Source organism: Maniola hyperantus, chromosome 21 (assembly GCF_902806685.2).
Source record: "Maniola hyperantus chromosome 21, iAphHyp1.2, whole genome shotgun sequence".
In the NCBI taxonomy this organism is placed as follows: domain Eukaryota; kingdom Metazoa; phylum Arthropoda; class Insecta; order Lepidoptera; family Nymphalidae; genus Maniola; species Maniola hyperantus.
In genome coordinates, this window is record NC_048556.1 from 11,706,569 (window position 1) to 11,724,085 (window position 17,517).

At 46.6% G+C, this 17,517-nt stretch overlaps 2 protein-coding genes across 5 annotated transcripts; one reads left to right on the forward strand and one right to left on the reverse strand.

The window, feature by feature from the left end:
* Positions 1–3,314: 3,314 nt before the first annotated feature.
* sstn (stepping stone) lies at positions 3,315–7,822 on the reverse strand. Its single transcript, XM_069505661.1, has one exon. The coding sequence runs from the start codon at positions 7,625–7,627 to the stop codon at positions 6,506–6,508; it is 1,122 nt and encodes a 373-aa protein (XP_069361762.1). The 5' UTR covers positions 7,628–7,822; the 3' UTR covers positions 3,315–6,505.
* Positions 7,823–8,335: 513 nt separating this feature from the next.
* Positions 8,336–17,276, forward strand: LOC117992250 (mitochondrial pyruvate carrier 2-like). Of its 4 annotated transcripts, none has more exons than XM_069505666.1 (3): positions 8,336–8,589; positions 8,659–8,699; positions 15,719–17,276. In XM_069505666.1, the coding sequence occupies exons 1-3, from the start codon at positions 8,505–8,507 to the stop codon at positions 15,938–15,940; spliced, it is 348 nt and encodes a 115-aa protein (XP_069361767.1). In that variant the 5' UTR covers positions 8,336–8,504; the 3' UTR covers positions 15,941–17,276. The 4 variants fall into 4 exon arrangements, with proteins under 4 accessions (XP_069361767.1, XP_069361769.1, XP_034835803.1 ...); XM_069505668.1 differs by lacking the exon at positions 15,719–17,276 and adding an exon at positions 11,746–14,851 and having other exon boundaries at positions 8,338–8,589; XM_034979912.2 differs by lacking the exon at positions 15,719–17,276 and adding an exon at positions 11,792–14,851 and having other exon boundaries at positions 8,347–8,589.
* Positions 17,277–17,517: the final 241 nt, after the last annotated feature.

The window sequence follows — 17,517 nt, forward strand, 5'->3', positions numbered from 1 at the left end:
TTTACTGCTATGAACTTAAGGTTGTGATTACTTCACGATATTCATGAAAGTAAAATTGGTTTTATTTTAGTGAATATGCGCGCGCTAGCTATACAGACGGTATTGATACGGCAGCTAGCTTAGTTACTACTACGTAAACCGCTGCGCGTTGCGCATATTAAATTGGTTGAAACACAACTCTGATACCGATATTCGGCAACGGTTAACAATATCGGTATTGAAACTAAGTAACTGTTGATTAACCGTTGCCGTAAATAGCCAATAACGCCCATCTTTAAATTAAGTGCTATTGCGAATAACTTAATTACTCGAGCCGGCCCCGGTATAGATATCGTTAGTACCTGCCTACGCCGGAGCTACTCGAGCCGGCCCCGGCGACTGGCACGCGCTGACCCCGGTATAGATATCGTTAGTACCTGTCTACGCCGGAGCTACTCGAGCCGGCCCCGGTATAGATATCGTTAGTACCTGCCTACGCCGGAGCTACTCGAGCCGGCCCCGGTATAGATATCGTTAGTACCTGCCTACGCCGGAGCTACTCGAGCCGGCCCCGGTATAGATATCGTTAGTACCTGCCTACGCCGGAGCTACTCGAGCCGGCCCCGGTATAGATATCGTTAGTACCTGCCTACGCCGGAGCTACTCGAGCCGGCCCCGGTATAGATATCGTTAGTACCTGCCTACGCCGGAGCTACTCGAGCCGGCCCCGGTATAGATATCGTTAGTACCTGCCTACGCCGGAGCTACTCGAGCCGGCCCCGGTATAGATATCGTTAGTACCTGCCTACGCCGGAGCTACTCGAGCCGGCCCCGGTATAGATATCGTTAGTACCTGCCTACGCCGGAGCTACTCGAGCCGGCCCCGGTATAGATATCGTTAGTACCTGCCTACGCCGGAGCTACTCGAGCCGGCCCCGGTATAGATATCGTTAGTACCTGCCTACGCCGGAGCTACTCGAGCCGGCCCCGGTATAGATATCGTTAGTACCTGCCTACGCCGGAGCTACTCGAGCCGGCCCCGGTATAGATATCGTTAGTACCTGCCTACGCCGGAGCTACTCGAGCCGGCCCCGGTATAGATATCGTTAGTACCTGCCTACGCCGGAGCTACTCGAGCCGGCCCCGGTATAGATATCGTTAGTACCTGCCTACGCCGGAGCTACTCGAGCCGGCCCCGGCGACCGGCACGCCCTGACCCCGTATTATTTATTATTATTTATTTTTATTTAAACAAAACGAAAAGTGAACAATTTACACCACACTTTTAGACCACTAGATAAAAAGCCGAGACTGGTGTTGGCAGTTTGCAGCCCAAATAGACCGTAGTCTAGCTGTGCTAGGTGCTATTATGTGAATAATTATCGCCAGACCAAAAAATCTGTATAAGTGTGTTTTCCCGCAGGTCGCGACGACGACTTCGTGAACGGCGACTTCAGCCCCGGCAAGCGCTGCGCGGACGCGCCCGGCGGCGGCGGCGGCTGCGGCGACGCGGGTGAGTCGGCCTGTAGGTACTGTGTGCGCGTCGCCGCAGGTCGCGACGACGACTTCGTGAACGGCGACTTCAGCCCCGGCAAGCGCTGCGCGGACGCGCCCGGCGGCGGCGGCGGCTGCGGCGACGCGGGTGAGTCGGCCTGTAGGTACTGTGTGCGCGTCGCCGCAGGTCGCGACGACGACTTCGTGAACGGCGACTTCAGCCCCGGCAAGCGCTGCGCGGACGCGCCCGGCGGCGGCGGCGGCTGCGGCGACGCGGGTGAGTCGGCCTGTAGGTACTGTGTGCGCGTCGCCGCAGGTCGCGACGACGACTTCGTGAACGGCGACTTCAGCCCCGGCAAGCGCTGCGCGGACGCGCCCGGCGGCGGCGGCGGCTGCGGCGACGCGGGTGAGTCGGCCTGTAGGTACTGTGTGCGCGTCGCCGCAGGTCGCGACGACGACTTCGTGAACGGCGACTTCAGCCCCGGCAAGCGCTGCGCGGACGCGCCCGGCGGCGGCGGCGGCTGCGGCGACGCGGGTGAGTCGGCCTGTAGGTACTGTGTGCGCGTCGCCGCAGGTCGCGACGACGACTTCGTGAACGGCGACTTCAGCCCCGGCAAGCGCTGCGCGGACGCGCCCGGCGGCGGCGGCGGCTGCGGCGACGCGGGTGAGTCGGCCTGTAGGTACTGTGTGCGCGTCGCCGCAGGTCGCGACGACGACTTCGTGAACGGCGACTTCAGCCCCGGCAAGCGCTGCGCGGACGCGCCCGGCGGCGGCGGCGGCTGCGGCGACGCGGGTGAGTCGGCCTGTAGGTACTGTGTGCGCGTCGCCGCAGGTCGCGACGACGACTTCGTGAACGGCGACTTCAGCCCCGGCAAGCGCTGCGCGGACGCGCCCGGCGGCGGCGGCGGCTGCGGCGACGCGGGTGAGTCGGCCTGTAGGTACTGTGTGCGCGTCGCCGCAGGTCGCGACGACGACTTCGGCCCCGGGCTGCGGCGACGCGGGTGAGTCGGCCTGTAGGTACTATGTGCGCGTCGCCGCAGGTCGCGACGACGACTTCGGCCCCGGGCTGCGGCGACGCGGGTGAGTCGTGCTGGGGCGAGGGATCCCTTCTTATACGGTATAACAACTGCACAATAACAGAATCCAAACCGCAATTTTGCAGTGCCAGTGCAGGCCGTTTTCAGCAACTAGATGGCTACGGAACCCGTCTTAAACGTGTTTGAGCTCGTAAAGTTAAAGTAGTTGTTAGGGTTCAATACCCGGAGGATAGAGGGACCCTAGATATTACCAAGTCTCCGCTGTCCGTCCGTCCTGTCAGCTGTATCTCGTGAACCATCATATATAGAGTTTTTCACAGAATGTGTATTAGTATTGCCGCTATAACAACAAGCAATAAAAAATGGCCGCCATGAAAATTAGAACTTTTATTTTCATTTTAGTTCAACGATGGTACCCGTCGTGTGCGTTCAAACTCAAACTCTAATTGCGAACCTGGTGGGGTCAACAGTGGATATGTTACCTACTCAATTCCGCCTATTTATTGCCTTTAGTTTCTCAAAATGTGTACAAAATATAGTTTTCTCTTCCAGATAACAAGAAGTCGAGTGACGCCTACCTCGCCGCTCGACTACGCTACATACTACTGGCGAAACTTCTCAACGACGCGCAATTCTAAAGTTCCTCTTAAATATACAATGGTTGATACAAGAATATATACACTCTACGGCGTATGAAAATGTTCTTTTGATAAGACCTTATTTATTTCTGAAATTAAACTTATAGGTACCTACCTACTACATATTTAAGGATAATGTTTCTTCCAGTAAATAAGACAAGGTACATAGTTGTAAAATAACTTTATTTGACGTAATCAAACCTGTGCTCTTCGCACAGTCGCTATATAAACAAACCTGTGCTCTCCGCACAGTCGCTATGTAACCCAACAAACCTGTGCTCCCCGCACAGTCGCTATAACGTTTTATAAACAATACAAAAAATATTTCTCTCCAATTTTTGATAGCGCAATTTAGAATTGCAATATCAATAACTATACAAACTACTTAGTTCATAGTGATGTGTACATCATCAACTTGGTGGACGATAGGCTCGTGTGACGTCACACAGGAGGGCAGTGCACCGACGTCCTCAGATAAAGTGTACCTACTATGTTGGGCAAGACGCGTGTCAGTCTGCGCTCTGCAGTAACTAACAAGGTAGAGTGCGCTACACGCTACACCTACACACGGCCGCGTCGCGCGTCGCGCTCTCCACACACAGCAGCAGCACGCAAGTGTCGTGTCGCTGTCGCGTGTCGCGGTCGCTCTTCTAATGCTCTCCACACACAGCAGCAGCACGCAAGTGTCGTGTCGCTGTCGCGTGTCGCGGTCGCTCTGCCGTGCCAAGGCAATATACTGTATCTTTAGATACGGTGTTTTATCGTAACAGATAAATGAGCTCGCACATGACAAATTCCAAATTGAAATATAAGTACTGTATCTCGTAAAACGCTAGAGTCCGTTTTGACAAAACAACTGTATTATTAAATACAATGTTTTGTCAGATCAATGCCGCGAACGAGGTAAATGTTTACAGTAAAAAACAGAAATCACGATTAATGAAAAATGCTTGTTTTTTAGATACAGTACATTGTCATGGCAAACTCACAGCCTCGAGTCACCTTCACAATAATATTTGTACATAGATTCTTCAAGCACTGCACAAGTAACCTGGCGTAGACCACCATCAAATCATTATTCCTATCTATTATATTATAACAATAATTTTATTTACAAGTATATTATAAATACATTCAACTACTTAATAATCGTATTGTATTTTGGACGACATAGGACAAGGCAGTCGATAAGGCTCAGTCACCCGGCATCGGCAACTATCACCTGACTATAACATGGACTCCCCCCACACCCTGAGCTCCCCACTCCGAGGTGTCAATGAGAGCAGAGCGGAGCTGATCTTCGCCGACCAGGGAATGCAAGTGGAGCAGGTCACAGGTCAGCGGAGGTCAGCTCCAACATTACAATATGTGAGTTCTCCTCTCGCAAGTGGCATAGCAATAAGATCACTTTACAAAGTGGTGAGGATGGAGCATATCTGTCACCAACAAGTTACATACAAATGAATCAAACCAAAGATGATTCTTGCAGCAGCTTGGTTCACTTCGGCCCAACATCAAATGTATATAAGTATACAAATAATGATCACTATACCTAAGTTACTGTGTATTTTAATCACACAAAAACTGAATGATTGTATTGAAATAATAATATAGTATGTGTACCCTTTGATACACCACGAGGAAATAATAATATAGTAAGTGTACCCTTTGATACACCACGAGGAAATAATAATATAGTATGTGTACCCTTTGCTACACCACAAGGAAATAATAATATAGTATGTGCACCCTTTGATACACCACAAGGAAATAATAATATAGTATGTGACAATATAGTGTGATAATATAGTAGCTGACATTACAAATTGCATTAATCATTGCTTGTACCATCTTTATGCTGATGATACACAACTGTACATCTCTTTTGGTGACATAGACACAGCGGCAGCTGAATCCAAACTTAATTCCGACTTAGAGCAAATACATATGTGGTCAAAAAGGAACTGTTTAGTACTAAATCCTGGTAAGTCTCAATGTATGGTATTGGGTTCCAAAAGTGTTGTTGCTAAAATAAACTCGCTCAATCCTATAATAAAAATTAATAATAATATAATTGAAAAGGTACGAGAAGCTCGAAATTTGGGAGTAGTTTTTGACACCACACTACATTTCGAGACTCACATCCTTAACGCTGTCCGTAATAGCTTATATCGCCTAAAGTTGCTTTATAAAATGAGGCCCTATATTAGTGTAAAGCTAAGAATACGTTTGTGCGAATCACTTGTTCTGTCAAGGTTAAATTATGCTGACACGGTGTATGGACCTCGTCTCCTTAGTAGGACTAAAAAGATTATTCAGCGTGTTCAAAACGCCTGTGCTAGGTTTTGCTTCAATATTCCACCACGCTCACATGTCACTCCTTACATTAACGAAGTAAATCTCTTGAAGATGGAAGCACGTAGAAAGCTACATCTTGCCACGCTACTTTTTGGGGTACTTAAACACGGAATTCCAGAATACCTGCGTAAGAAACTAATGTGGTTTGGTGATAAGTCAGCACGCGTTACACGAAATTCCCACCTCTTTCTATCTACACCAAGGCATAGAACAGCGGCATTTAAGGGAAGCTTTAAATTTGCAGCTACTAAGTGCTGGAACGATCTACCACCGCCGTTAAAATCGTCAATATCTCTTGGAACTTTTAAAACTAAATTAAAAACTTATCTTCTTACACAACAAAAAATTACAAGTTAAAATTAATTACTTAATCATTTCATACTATTCGGATCAGCACCTATCGTTTCAGCACTTATGTCACATATTATATTGCATTTATTGTTTTTACAATCATCATTTATAATAATTCCGTTATACCTCTTCTCATATTTATTTTATTTATTTTTTTATTTTTTTTATGTACGGTCTTAGTTTTCTTATATTGTTTGTCTTTTTTTTTTTTTTTAGTTACTTGTTCAAACCTTAGTTTAGTTGTTTGCGTATTTTATTTTTATAATATACTGTACTAGGTAAATCGTCCGTGACTTCACTTGTTAAGGCTCCCACTGAAAACCAGCGCTGCAGCTTGCTGCAGCATGATGCTGAGTGGGAGACCTATATTTGGTCACACGTACTTGTATATATATAGGTATTATTTTTTATTATTATATTTTTTTGTTATTAGTTTAATTATGTAGATTAACTTAATTAGCTTTTAAGGTTTATTGTAGTAGGTATTGTGATCAAATAAAAGTTTTCTTTCTTTCTTTCTTTCTATGTGTACCCTTTGATACACCACGAGGAAACCAAACTGAACAAAGATACACAAGTGCTTGTTGTAGAGATCCTGATATCCTGATAAGACTGCCGGGCACGTTGTGACCAGAGCTGGGCGCAGTGTCAGTGCCACTGGTTGGGGTGGCAGGGGGGCGGCGCGCGGGGCGCGGGGCGCGCGGCGGAGGCCTGCCGGAACTTGGTAGAGTACTTGTAGAAGTCCGACATCTCGAAGGGCTTGGTCTCCTCGCGGTATGGGATGCACCTGCCCTGCTCGATGACGGTCACGTTGCCGGGCGCCTCCAGCGACGCGGCGCCCGGCGACAGCGCCACGTGACGCCCCGCCGACCCCATCAGCTCGTAGGGCGGCGCGCGCTTCAGGCTGCCGCTCTTGCGCAGCGCGGGCGCGTCCAGCGACGTCTCGTACCACTGCTTCTCCTTGGCGCGCCCCTCCGTCGGCGACAGCGGCGAGAACCTACTCGTGCTCACCGAGTCCGAGTCGGTCGGGGAGTAGTCGTCGGTGGCCCCCTGCAGCTGCAGGAGCGGCGGCGGGCGCGCGGCGCGCTCGCGCAGCGGCAGCGTGCTGGGTACAGGCACGCCGCGCGCGCCGAGCGGCTCGTGCGGCGCCATGGCGTCCAGGTGCTGGCTGTAGTCGCTGTGCGAGGTGAGGTGGTACGTCTGCGTGCGCTGCAGCGCCACGCGGCGCGCGCGGTGCGGCGGCGGGGGGCGGGGCGCGCCCAGGTGCTGGCTGTGCGCGCGCAGCTGCGCCGCGTACTGGTACAGCAGCGGCGTGTGGCGCGCGATGTCGGGCTGGCTGGAGCTGAAGTGCGGCTCGGCGGGGTGGCGGTAGGGCGCGGCGCGCGGCGGCTCGGCGCGGATGCAGAACGTGTCAGGGTGGCGCTCCTGCGGCGGCGAGGGGAAGAAGTTGGAGCGGCCGCTGTCGACGCGGCGCGCGCGACGCGGGGGCGCGCCGTCGGGCGCCGCGGCAGGCGTGGACAGGCGGTGCGCCGGGTGCTTGGCGTCGGGCCGCGCGCGCCGGCGGTCGGCGCCGTCCTGCACGTCGGCGGGGCTGAGCGGCGCCTCGGGCGGCATGACGCCCGTCAGCTGCACCTCCTGCACGCACAGCTTGTACAGCTCCTCGTTCTTGGAGGCGAGCATCAGCTCGAGCTCCTTCTTCCGCGCCTGCAGCTTCAGCAGCTTGTCCTGCTTGTCGGAATGTAGATCGCCGCCCATCGTGCTCGTCCCCATCTTCCAAACTAAATAAGCACTTAAAAGTTAACACATAAGTCTGTGATCATGAAATTAAGGAAGACGTGAGAACAGAAAGTTTGAACAAAGTAAAATAAACAAACAAAGAAACGATTATTTTTGGAGACACTGACACCTCAGTCACTTCCATTGGCGGCCGCCATGTTTTGTTTTGAAAATTGACTTTTGCCCCAGTTTTTAAGCTCTACTATCGTGCTCATCTGTGGTGCTCATACTGCACATATTATTAATTTACTTTATTTCAAAAACACATTGTGTAGGTACTTATGTATGTAGGTACTTCCTATTTCACTCTACTTATTTTTGATTATTTTTATTAAAATATTAATTATTGCTGTTTAAATGAAAAAAAATTGTTAGATTTTTTAACAAATCTTGAACGTTCTTTTTTATTTTATTTTACATCTGTGGAATGTAAAAATAAAAGTTGAGTTACCAGGTCTGAAGTTCAATTTTACCCCAAATTCCTGTTAAAAAAAAATTTAAAAATCCTCGACCCAAAAACCCGTTTCTCAAGCTACGATACCACAGACAGATACACAGATATACAGACCTCAAACATACCTTATTACACCCCTTCTTTTTGCGTCGGAGGCTAATAAACCATATATCAGTCGTGTTTCACCCTAAAATGGGGTGAAATTCCTAAAAGTGTAAGCACTAACATGGTCGTGAAGTGACATTGACAGATGACAGCTCGTTACATACGTCGCTCAGTGAATTTTAAATTAAAATAATTTTATCATTATTAATTTCATTTCAAGGTCCCTTCTCGGCTGATTCGAGTGGCATGCAACCCAGCGTTTGTTAATATTAATAATTAAATTAAATAATCTGCCAGCTTCAGTGAGGAATCATGTCCAAAGCGTACCGAGCAGTAGTGGCGGTGGCGGACAGGTTCGTGCCGTCGAGGCTGCGTCCGCTGTGGGAGCACGATGCTGGTGAGTGCTAGTTGCGGAACGCTAGCTGCGGCGTAGTAGGTGCCATGCTAAACGCGAGTGTGTTTCCAGGTCCTAAAACGATCTTCTTCTGGGCGCCAGCGTTTAAATGGGTATGTATTATGTTATGGATGATCTACATTACACAAGGTCACTTAGTTTCGGGGTCCCCCTCACTGAGAAATGCTATTGTTATTATTATTCAACTTTAAACTTAATTGATTAAGTAGGTACCTACTAGATAATGTCAGTGACTCTGCAAGGTCTTTTATAAATCCTCCGGGAACTCTTTGATTTTCCGGGATGAAAAGTAGCCCATGGCCTTCTCCAGGATGCAAGCTATCTCTGTAGTAATTTCGTCACAATTGGTTAAACGGTTGGGCTGTGAAAAGCTAGCAGATAGACAGCGTGTCTTTCACCTTTACAATATTAGTATGGATATAATTGAAGTATAATGTATTGCATTTCTGGTCAGTTGAATTCAAGTAAACAGTAGATTTGTTGAACCTCATGGTGTAGCAGTCGTAATGTCTCAAATATAATATACTGTTGGTTGTGTGTGTGTGTGTGTGTGCTCACACTGAATGTGCTACAACATAATGTTGGCATAACATTCACGTGGCTCCGATCATAACTCTCCCCTTAGTAAGAAGATAACCGCATGTAATAGAACCTTGTGAGCACTGCTCACCTGCAGGTGGACTGCTCATGGGGGGGAAGGGGGTTGTGGGAGAGTGACAGCAACATTGAATTTCTTATGTTTATGACAACTGTCCTCAAGTAAACTTTTCAAGTGCTTTTGAATTGTCAGACTGATAATTGAGCATGAACTCAAGTATTGTAATGTACATAATATGTATGTAGGTGCAGATCTGGCAGATAATGTATGTATGTAGGTGCAGATCTGGCAGATAATGTATGTATGTAGGTGCAGATCTGGCAGATAATGTATGTATGTAGGTGCAGATCTGGCAGATAATGTATGTATGTAGGTGCAGATCTGGCAGATAATGTATGTATGTAGGTGCAGATCTGGCAGATAATGTATGTATGTAGGTGCAGATCTGGCAGATAATGTATGTATGTAGGTGCAGATCTGGCAGATAATGTATGTATGTAGGTGCAGATCTGGCAGATAATGTATGTATGTAGGTGCAGATCTGGCAGATAATGTATGTATGTAGGTGCAGATCTGGCAGATAATGTATGTATGTAGGTGCAGATCTGGCAGATAATGTATGTATGTAGGTGCAGATCTGGCAGATAATGTATGTATGTAGGTGCAGATCTGATAATCAACATCTGAAACTAATAACATGTTTGCCTCAAGTAGTGCTCAGTAGCTAGACGTTGGTAGTCACAAAGCAGTCCCATTTGTTGTTTGTCTTGACTGTATGTGTTCATAGTCCATGAGTAGTCTTTGTCCACAAGTAACTAAGTACATAGTTGCTAGTCTCTTTGTCCTGGATGTGTGTGTTACATGTGTCAGTATACAATATGTGCCATTGTTCATGTCAGCATACTGACAACATTACACAGATGCATCCTAATTAGAATATTGTACAATAGTGCTCAAGTGATGTCATATCATCTAATTACAATAATCATTATCTTCATACAAACATGGTGTATAATATAATGTTCCCATCTTCATGTAAGTCACGAATCATGCGGCGGCATGCGGGGCTCCATGCGGCATGCTCACCTGGCTACGTCATCACATTACAGTGGTGAAGCAGCCACCAGGGCGCGCTGACGTCACCGCGGCACGGCGGGCGCCGCGCTGACGTCACCGCGGCACGGCGGGCGCGCCGAGCTCGTTCGTGTCTGTGCCCTGTAATGCCAATATAGTTGTGTGAACATTTGCTTACGAATTGTAATGACGCATGTGGTTTTGTACAACACGGACGCGCGCGCTCTCTAGTGACGTAATTATAATCATAATAATAATAAAATTTATTTATTTAGGAAGAATATGTACATTTTACAACAAGTTTAGGTGTAATCATAAACTTTAAATCATAAGTTTTCCGTACACCAATGCCGTCGATAGTAGATAGGTACACGTAACACATTAATTTATTGGTATAATACTTAAAAACTAAATAACAATTGCTTATAAACTAACAACATTGAACTAAATGTAGGTTATTTTAAACTAAACATACTTAATGGTGACCAATCAATTGACAAAAACAAATGACAAAGTTTCATTTCCCAAACAAATTCTGACAAAATTATGAATCATTTTATGATCGTTATAAAACTTATGTTTCTACAAATAATTCACTTGATAAAACAAATTACCAGACAAATTGTTATTTCATCAAATAATTCAAAAAAAATTCTCTTTCCTCCCCCCCTCCCACCATCAAGAGCGAGCGAAGCGAGCTCGGAACTTGGGGCACTCGAAACGGTTAGGTTAGAAGGGGATGGTGGGGTCTGTAAGACCCCACCATCCCCCCTTCGTGGGTTATTTCTTTTTTTACCACCCAGAAAAAAGGAGCCCCGCGAAGCGGGGCTCCGTCAACGGGCCCCGGTTGACGAGAAGAGACCACCACTATGGTGAAGGGTCTCTCTCATTCCACCCGCTCCCACCATGAAGAGCGAGCGAAGCGAGCTCGGGACTTGGAGCACTCCGACTCGGAACGGTTAGGTTAGAAGGGGATGGCGGGGTCTTACAGACCACTTTTTTTACCACCCAGAAAAAAGGAGCCGCATGATATTATTGCTGCGTAATGCGTTGCATAGGGGTTCGCATATGTATGCAAAACAGACTTTTTGTGTGTTTTTTGTTAATTAGTTATTTTATCAAATAATAAATTTTTCATCTATTATTTTGTAAAATCGCGAATTTGAAAAACAAATTATTTGGTGAAATAATAATTTTTTTAATGATATTTTAACATTCGCAAATTTGCAAAGTAAAACATTTGTGAATAGAATATTTGTCAAATGATCTTTTGTAAAATGATATGTTTGCGGTATACAACGTTTGTGATTTGATTAGTTTTTCAAAAGTTTTTGGTGAACTGATAATTTGTCATAAGTTTTTGTCAATCATTAGTGAACCATACTTAATAGGTAAAACACAATCCGAGCAAGTGTCCGTCGCTGCCAGCACGGTGCTGCGATGTGGCATGTCATAGTGTTATGTAGTGATCGGCTCAGGAGGCTGGCGGTACAAGGCGGGTGTTCCCGGCAGGGGCTGGTGTTGGCGGGGCTGGGCGACCTGCGCCGGCCGGTGGAGGCGCTGTCGGTGCCGCAGTGCGCGTCGCTGGCCGCCACGGGGCTGGTGTGGTCGCGCTACTCGCTCGTCATCATCCCCAAGAACTACAGCCTGTTCGCCGTCAACGTGTTCGTCGCCGTCACCAACCTGTACCAGATGGGGCGCGCCTACCGCCACCAGCGGGCGCTCGACACGAAGCAGTGATCTCCTGCAGGCGGCTGTGCGGTGCGCAGCAGCAGGTCGAGTGGTCGTCGCCTGCAGGCTGCAGCTCCACCGACGAGCGGAGGGACATGTCGCGTCTAACTCCTTTTCACCGATCGTTCCTCGACGCAGCATGCGGGACAAGCGGGTGGCATGCCAGGAATGCGTTTTTCAAATCTTCCGCACTCCTCACACACACGGCTCATGTCGGGCAATGAAAATGAACATTTGGGCTGAATTCACTTGTGCTAAAGCAGAATTTGTATGATGTCAAAAGGTGCTAAGGTTGCTGCCTGCTGGCTCGAGCGTGGGGAGCGAACCCGGACGTGGGGGGCCCGGATCTGTGCCGGGCTCGTGTTGGCTCGTGCTGTAGAGGTGCCGCCGAGGCACATGGTTCAGACACAAGCGCATGGGGCCCTCCACTCCGCTTCGCTCCGCTCGCACGGCCGCTCGACTCTCGGACCTCGTTGATAGCGAATAGATACAAAAGGTGAACGATAAAATAAGTAGTTCGCGTATATTTTATTTATTCAATTTTTCGTAGTTGGTTTTTGAAAAGATGCATCTGTAACTAAATAGGATCACATTACTTGTCATCAGTACCTACCAAGAGTTGCCATCAAATGTGTTCCCCTTGGTACTGAGCTTGTTAATGTGTTGTCACAGACACACAGACAGACACTCAATAACGCATAAAATTTAACTCCCCACGCGCCATTTTAACTTTAATTGTATTAAATTTCATGTTAAAAGTATGATTTTATTACGTACTTTTGACATGACAGTTAGCATGGCGCGTGAGGCGTCATGTTGTGACATGTTGTCAGCTGTCGAAGTGCTGACAAGATGGTGTCAAGTGTGATAAGAGGATCGTGATGTTGTTGAACTGCTTGTGTGGAGTATACCGGACACAAGTTGGTAGGGCGCCCTCTGTGACGTCATTCCGTATTAACTACACAGGCAAAAATCTCTGTGGGCGTTAACCAACGTTATTTTGAATCACCAACCAATCACAAACATGTTTTCAAAAACATTCGAAATTCAATTAGTTACGCAGGCGAAGCCAGCGGCTGACACATAGTGAGCCAGCGCAACACGCATTGCCATTCGCACGTACGAAGACGAGCCGTATAGCTGAAGCGGCGTAATACCACATGTGAGAATCGAAATAAGGCAGAATATTCTCATCCGTAGATATATAATACCACATGTGAGAATCGAAATAAGGCAGAATATTCTCATCCGTAGATATATAATAAATACCACATGTGAGAATCGAAATAAGGCAGAATATTCTCATCCGTAGATATATAATACCACATGTGAGAATCGAAATAAGGCAGAATATTCTCATCCGTAGATATATAATACCACATGTGAGAATCGAAATAAGGCAGAATATTCTCATCCGTAGATATATAATAAATACCACATGTGAGAATCGAAATAAGGCAGAATATTCTCATCCGTAGATATATAATACCACATGTGAGAATCGAAATAAGGCAGAATATTCTCATCCGTAGATATATAATAAATACCACATGTGAGAATCGAAATAAGGCAGAATATTCTCATCCGTAGATATATAATACCACACGTGAGAATCGAAATAAGGCAGAATATTCTCATCCGTAGATATATAATACCACATGTGAGAATCGAAATAAGGCAGAATATTCTCATCCGTAGATATATAATACCACATGTGAGAATCGAAATAAGGCAGAATATTCTCATCCGTAGATATATAATAAATACCACATGTGAGAATCGAAATAAGGCAGAATATTCTCATCCGTAGATATATAATACCACACGTGAGAATCGAAATAAGGCAGAATATTCTCATCCGTAGATATATAATACCACATGTGAGAATCGAAATAAGGCAGAATATTCTCATCCGTAGATATATAATAAATACCACATGTGAGAATCGAAATAAGGCAGAATATTCTCATCCGTAGATATATAATACCACACGTGAGAATCGAAATAAGGCAGAATATTCTCATCCGTAGATATATAATACCACATGTGAGAATCGAAATAAGGCAGAATATTCTCATCCGTAGATATATAATACCACATGTGAGAATCGAAATAAAGCAGAATATTCTCATCCGTAGATATATAATACCACATGTGAGAATCAAAATAAGGCAGAATATTCTCATCCGTAGATATATAATACCACATGTGAGAATCGAAATAAGGCAGAATATTCTCATCCGTAGATATATAATACCACATGTGAGAATCGAAATAAGGCAGAATATTCTCATCCGTAGATATATAAGCACTAGTTTTTAGTCTTTTCATTTAAATGTAACTTTGAATATAATTTTTTTATAAGGATATTATCGCCAACTAGTTTTCTTCCATCCACCTGCGAGCCTAAACATTACTGATTAGAAAACATAGTTTCAATTGTTGTGATTGGTTGGTGACACAAAATGTTTAGCGTCCATTGTCTATCATTTGTGTGATTACGTAACAGAGAGAGCGCTATACAGTATACTATCATTGTTATTTCCGCGGAGAAGTCGCCTGCATCGCCGGCTGCCAAAATGTAGTTCTTTGTATATTCACTGTAAGTTCATATTTTTGTATGAATCTTGTGCAGATATGAGTTATGTAGATATGTTTGTAGTTTAGGCACTGTTGTCTTCCTAGATTATCATCACATGCAATGGTAGGTGGTAACCTGCTGGTGCGTAGTGTAGGCGTATATTACAGTTAACTATTAAACTGTTATAGACAAGAAAACATGTTGACTATTTTTGTAACAACCTTTTTCAATTAGATAAGTAAATCTATTTGTATACGAGTCACTTTTGTTTTGTTTCTCTTGTTCATCACGTCAGCTTCATCGGTGTTCGCCATCTCCTCTCCATCCTCCTCAGCCGCATCTGCCGCCTCACTCATGTCGCGGTGTCGGTAACGCGCATAGTTCCCGGCAATTAAATAGTCGCTTCCGACCTACTATGGTGCGAGTGCGAGCTCGCGCACGTACCGTGTACTGATGTAGCACTCACACTAATGCAGGTGGCGAGCGCGGGGTGAGGTGTTCCCCTCTCGTCGCGCGTCCCACTGACGCCTAAAAATGCTATTTCAACGCGTCTTGCGGTTAATTTCAATAGCGACTATTTGATTGGCGCGGACTATATCTAATGCTCATATATCGGCGTGTCGAGGTGTCGAGGTGTCGAGGTGTCGGTAACGCTCACGGGGCAGGCACGCGAGCGGCGAGGCGACGCTCTGCATGGGATGAAGGCATGTGACAGTTGACACCATGATGTCGCCACGATGCACAACGCTGCGCTGTTGGGAATGGGTTTCATTTTGATATGCACATAATACTCTCTGCAAGCATGTTTGAAACTTACTTGAGACTGTTTTAAAAAATTGTTTTATTTAAATTTCGTGAGATAGGTGTTCGTTAGGCGTCGCACATGTGTGAGCTCGCGGCTTGTCGTACGATCAACAGGAACGATGCCACGTGTGTCAGTACCAACCGGTTCATAATGCAGATTGGTACTGAGAAGAGCCGGCAAGTAACTCGGCAGTTGCTCTTTCCAAATCATAATTTCAACTTTCAGCAGACTCAAAATTGTAAAGTGAAACTCTGGTGTGTAGGTTTTCTGTGGTAGCACTCGCTCGCTCGTATGATTCACGAATGCTTGTCGGTCGGCGCAGGCGCTGGTGGCGGCGTCGCTGGAGCAGTACCGGCGGCCGCTGGCCACGGTGTCGGCCACGCAGTCGGCCACGCTGGCCGCCACGGGCCTCATCTGGACGCGCTACTGCCTCGTCATCCGCCCCGTCAACTACTCGCTGTCCATCTGCAACTTCTCGCTGGGCGTCGCCAACGCCGTGCAGTGCTTCCGCGCCGTGCGCTACCAGCGCGCCGCAGCCGAGTAGCCGCCGTGCTCTACCAGCGCGCCGCAGCCGAGTAGCCGCCGTGCGCTACCAGCGCGCCGCAGCCGAGTAGCCGCCGTGCTCTACCAGCGCGTCGCTGCCGTGGGTAACAGTGTCACCTGCTAACAGTCGCGCTCAGCTGATGTCCAGTCCCACAGCTGGGCACCTCGCGCTAGTTAGCAGGAATCACAAACCGCGCGTGTCAGCACTCGAATAAAGGTATTAGGTACTATTTCAATGCCATAGAGAATAGAGTCCCAGATTGTAAACTGAAGGTAGCAAATTATAGGTAATATTAATTATCAGCGCCGAACGCACACCGCACCGTGCGGCACGCACACCGCACCGTGCGGCGTGCGGCACGGCACGACGCACCAATGTGCCAGCAGCATTATAAACTCTAACCTTACTCGAATAGTCTGACCGATCTAAGATGTTCTTCTTTCTTCTGGCTTTAAACTGAATGTTAACTTGTCCAGTATTGAGCAATGTAACGAGTAGGTATATTGGACAGTAGGTACTCACAGTACACATGTCCAATATTGAGCAATGTAACGAGTAGGTATATTGGACAGTAGGTACTCACAGTACACATGTCCAATATTGAGCAATGTAACGAGTAGGTATATTGGACAGTAGGTACTCACAGTACACATGTCCAATATTGAGCAATGTAACGAGTAGGTATATTGGACAGTAGGTACTCACAGTACACATGTCCAATATTGAGCAATGTAACGAGTAGGTATATTGGACAGTAGGTACTCACAGTACACATGTCCAATATTGAGCAATGTAACGAGTAGGTATATTGGACAGTAGGTACTCACAGTACACATGTCCAATATTGAGCAATGTAACGAGTAGGTATATTGGACAGTAGGTACTCACAGTACACATGTCCAATATTGAGCAATGTAACGAGTAGGTATATTGGACAGTAGGTACTCACAGTACACATGTCCAATATTGAGCAATGTAACGAGTAGGTATATTGGACAGTAGGTACTCACAGTACACATGTCCAATATTGAGCAATGTAACGAGTAGGTATATTGGACAGTAGGTACTCACAGTACACACTGCCAGTAGGTATGCTATATGGGAAGTACACAGTGTAGTGGCATCCATCCTTGTGTTCACGTTGGTGTACGAAGGCAATTAAACTTTAAGAACATGTTAATTTTCTATTATAATATATGCCATTGATAAGTGTTAATCTTAAGTCGTATGTGCCAAAATATACTATTATTTACCTAATGAAGTAGGTCATTACTTCATATTATGATCTACAAATGCAAGCTGTTACTATTTAATTAATAAAAACATCATGTTATTATTTTATCTAATTATTGACTGTAATGTAGTAGGTAGGTAGTTCTGTGGACAAGGTTGGAACTTTATCTCGTGTCAACATTGCGGAGGTCATTCAGAGGTCAGAGCAGTGGCGGCGAGGCGCCCCATGCGTCATGCGTGTCGGACGTCGGTACACGTACCACGTACTGACGTCACGCGGGGCGTCCCCACCCCGACTATAAATACATTGCAACCGCAAAGATGCCAGCTGTCTGCTGTAGCGC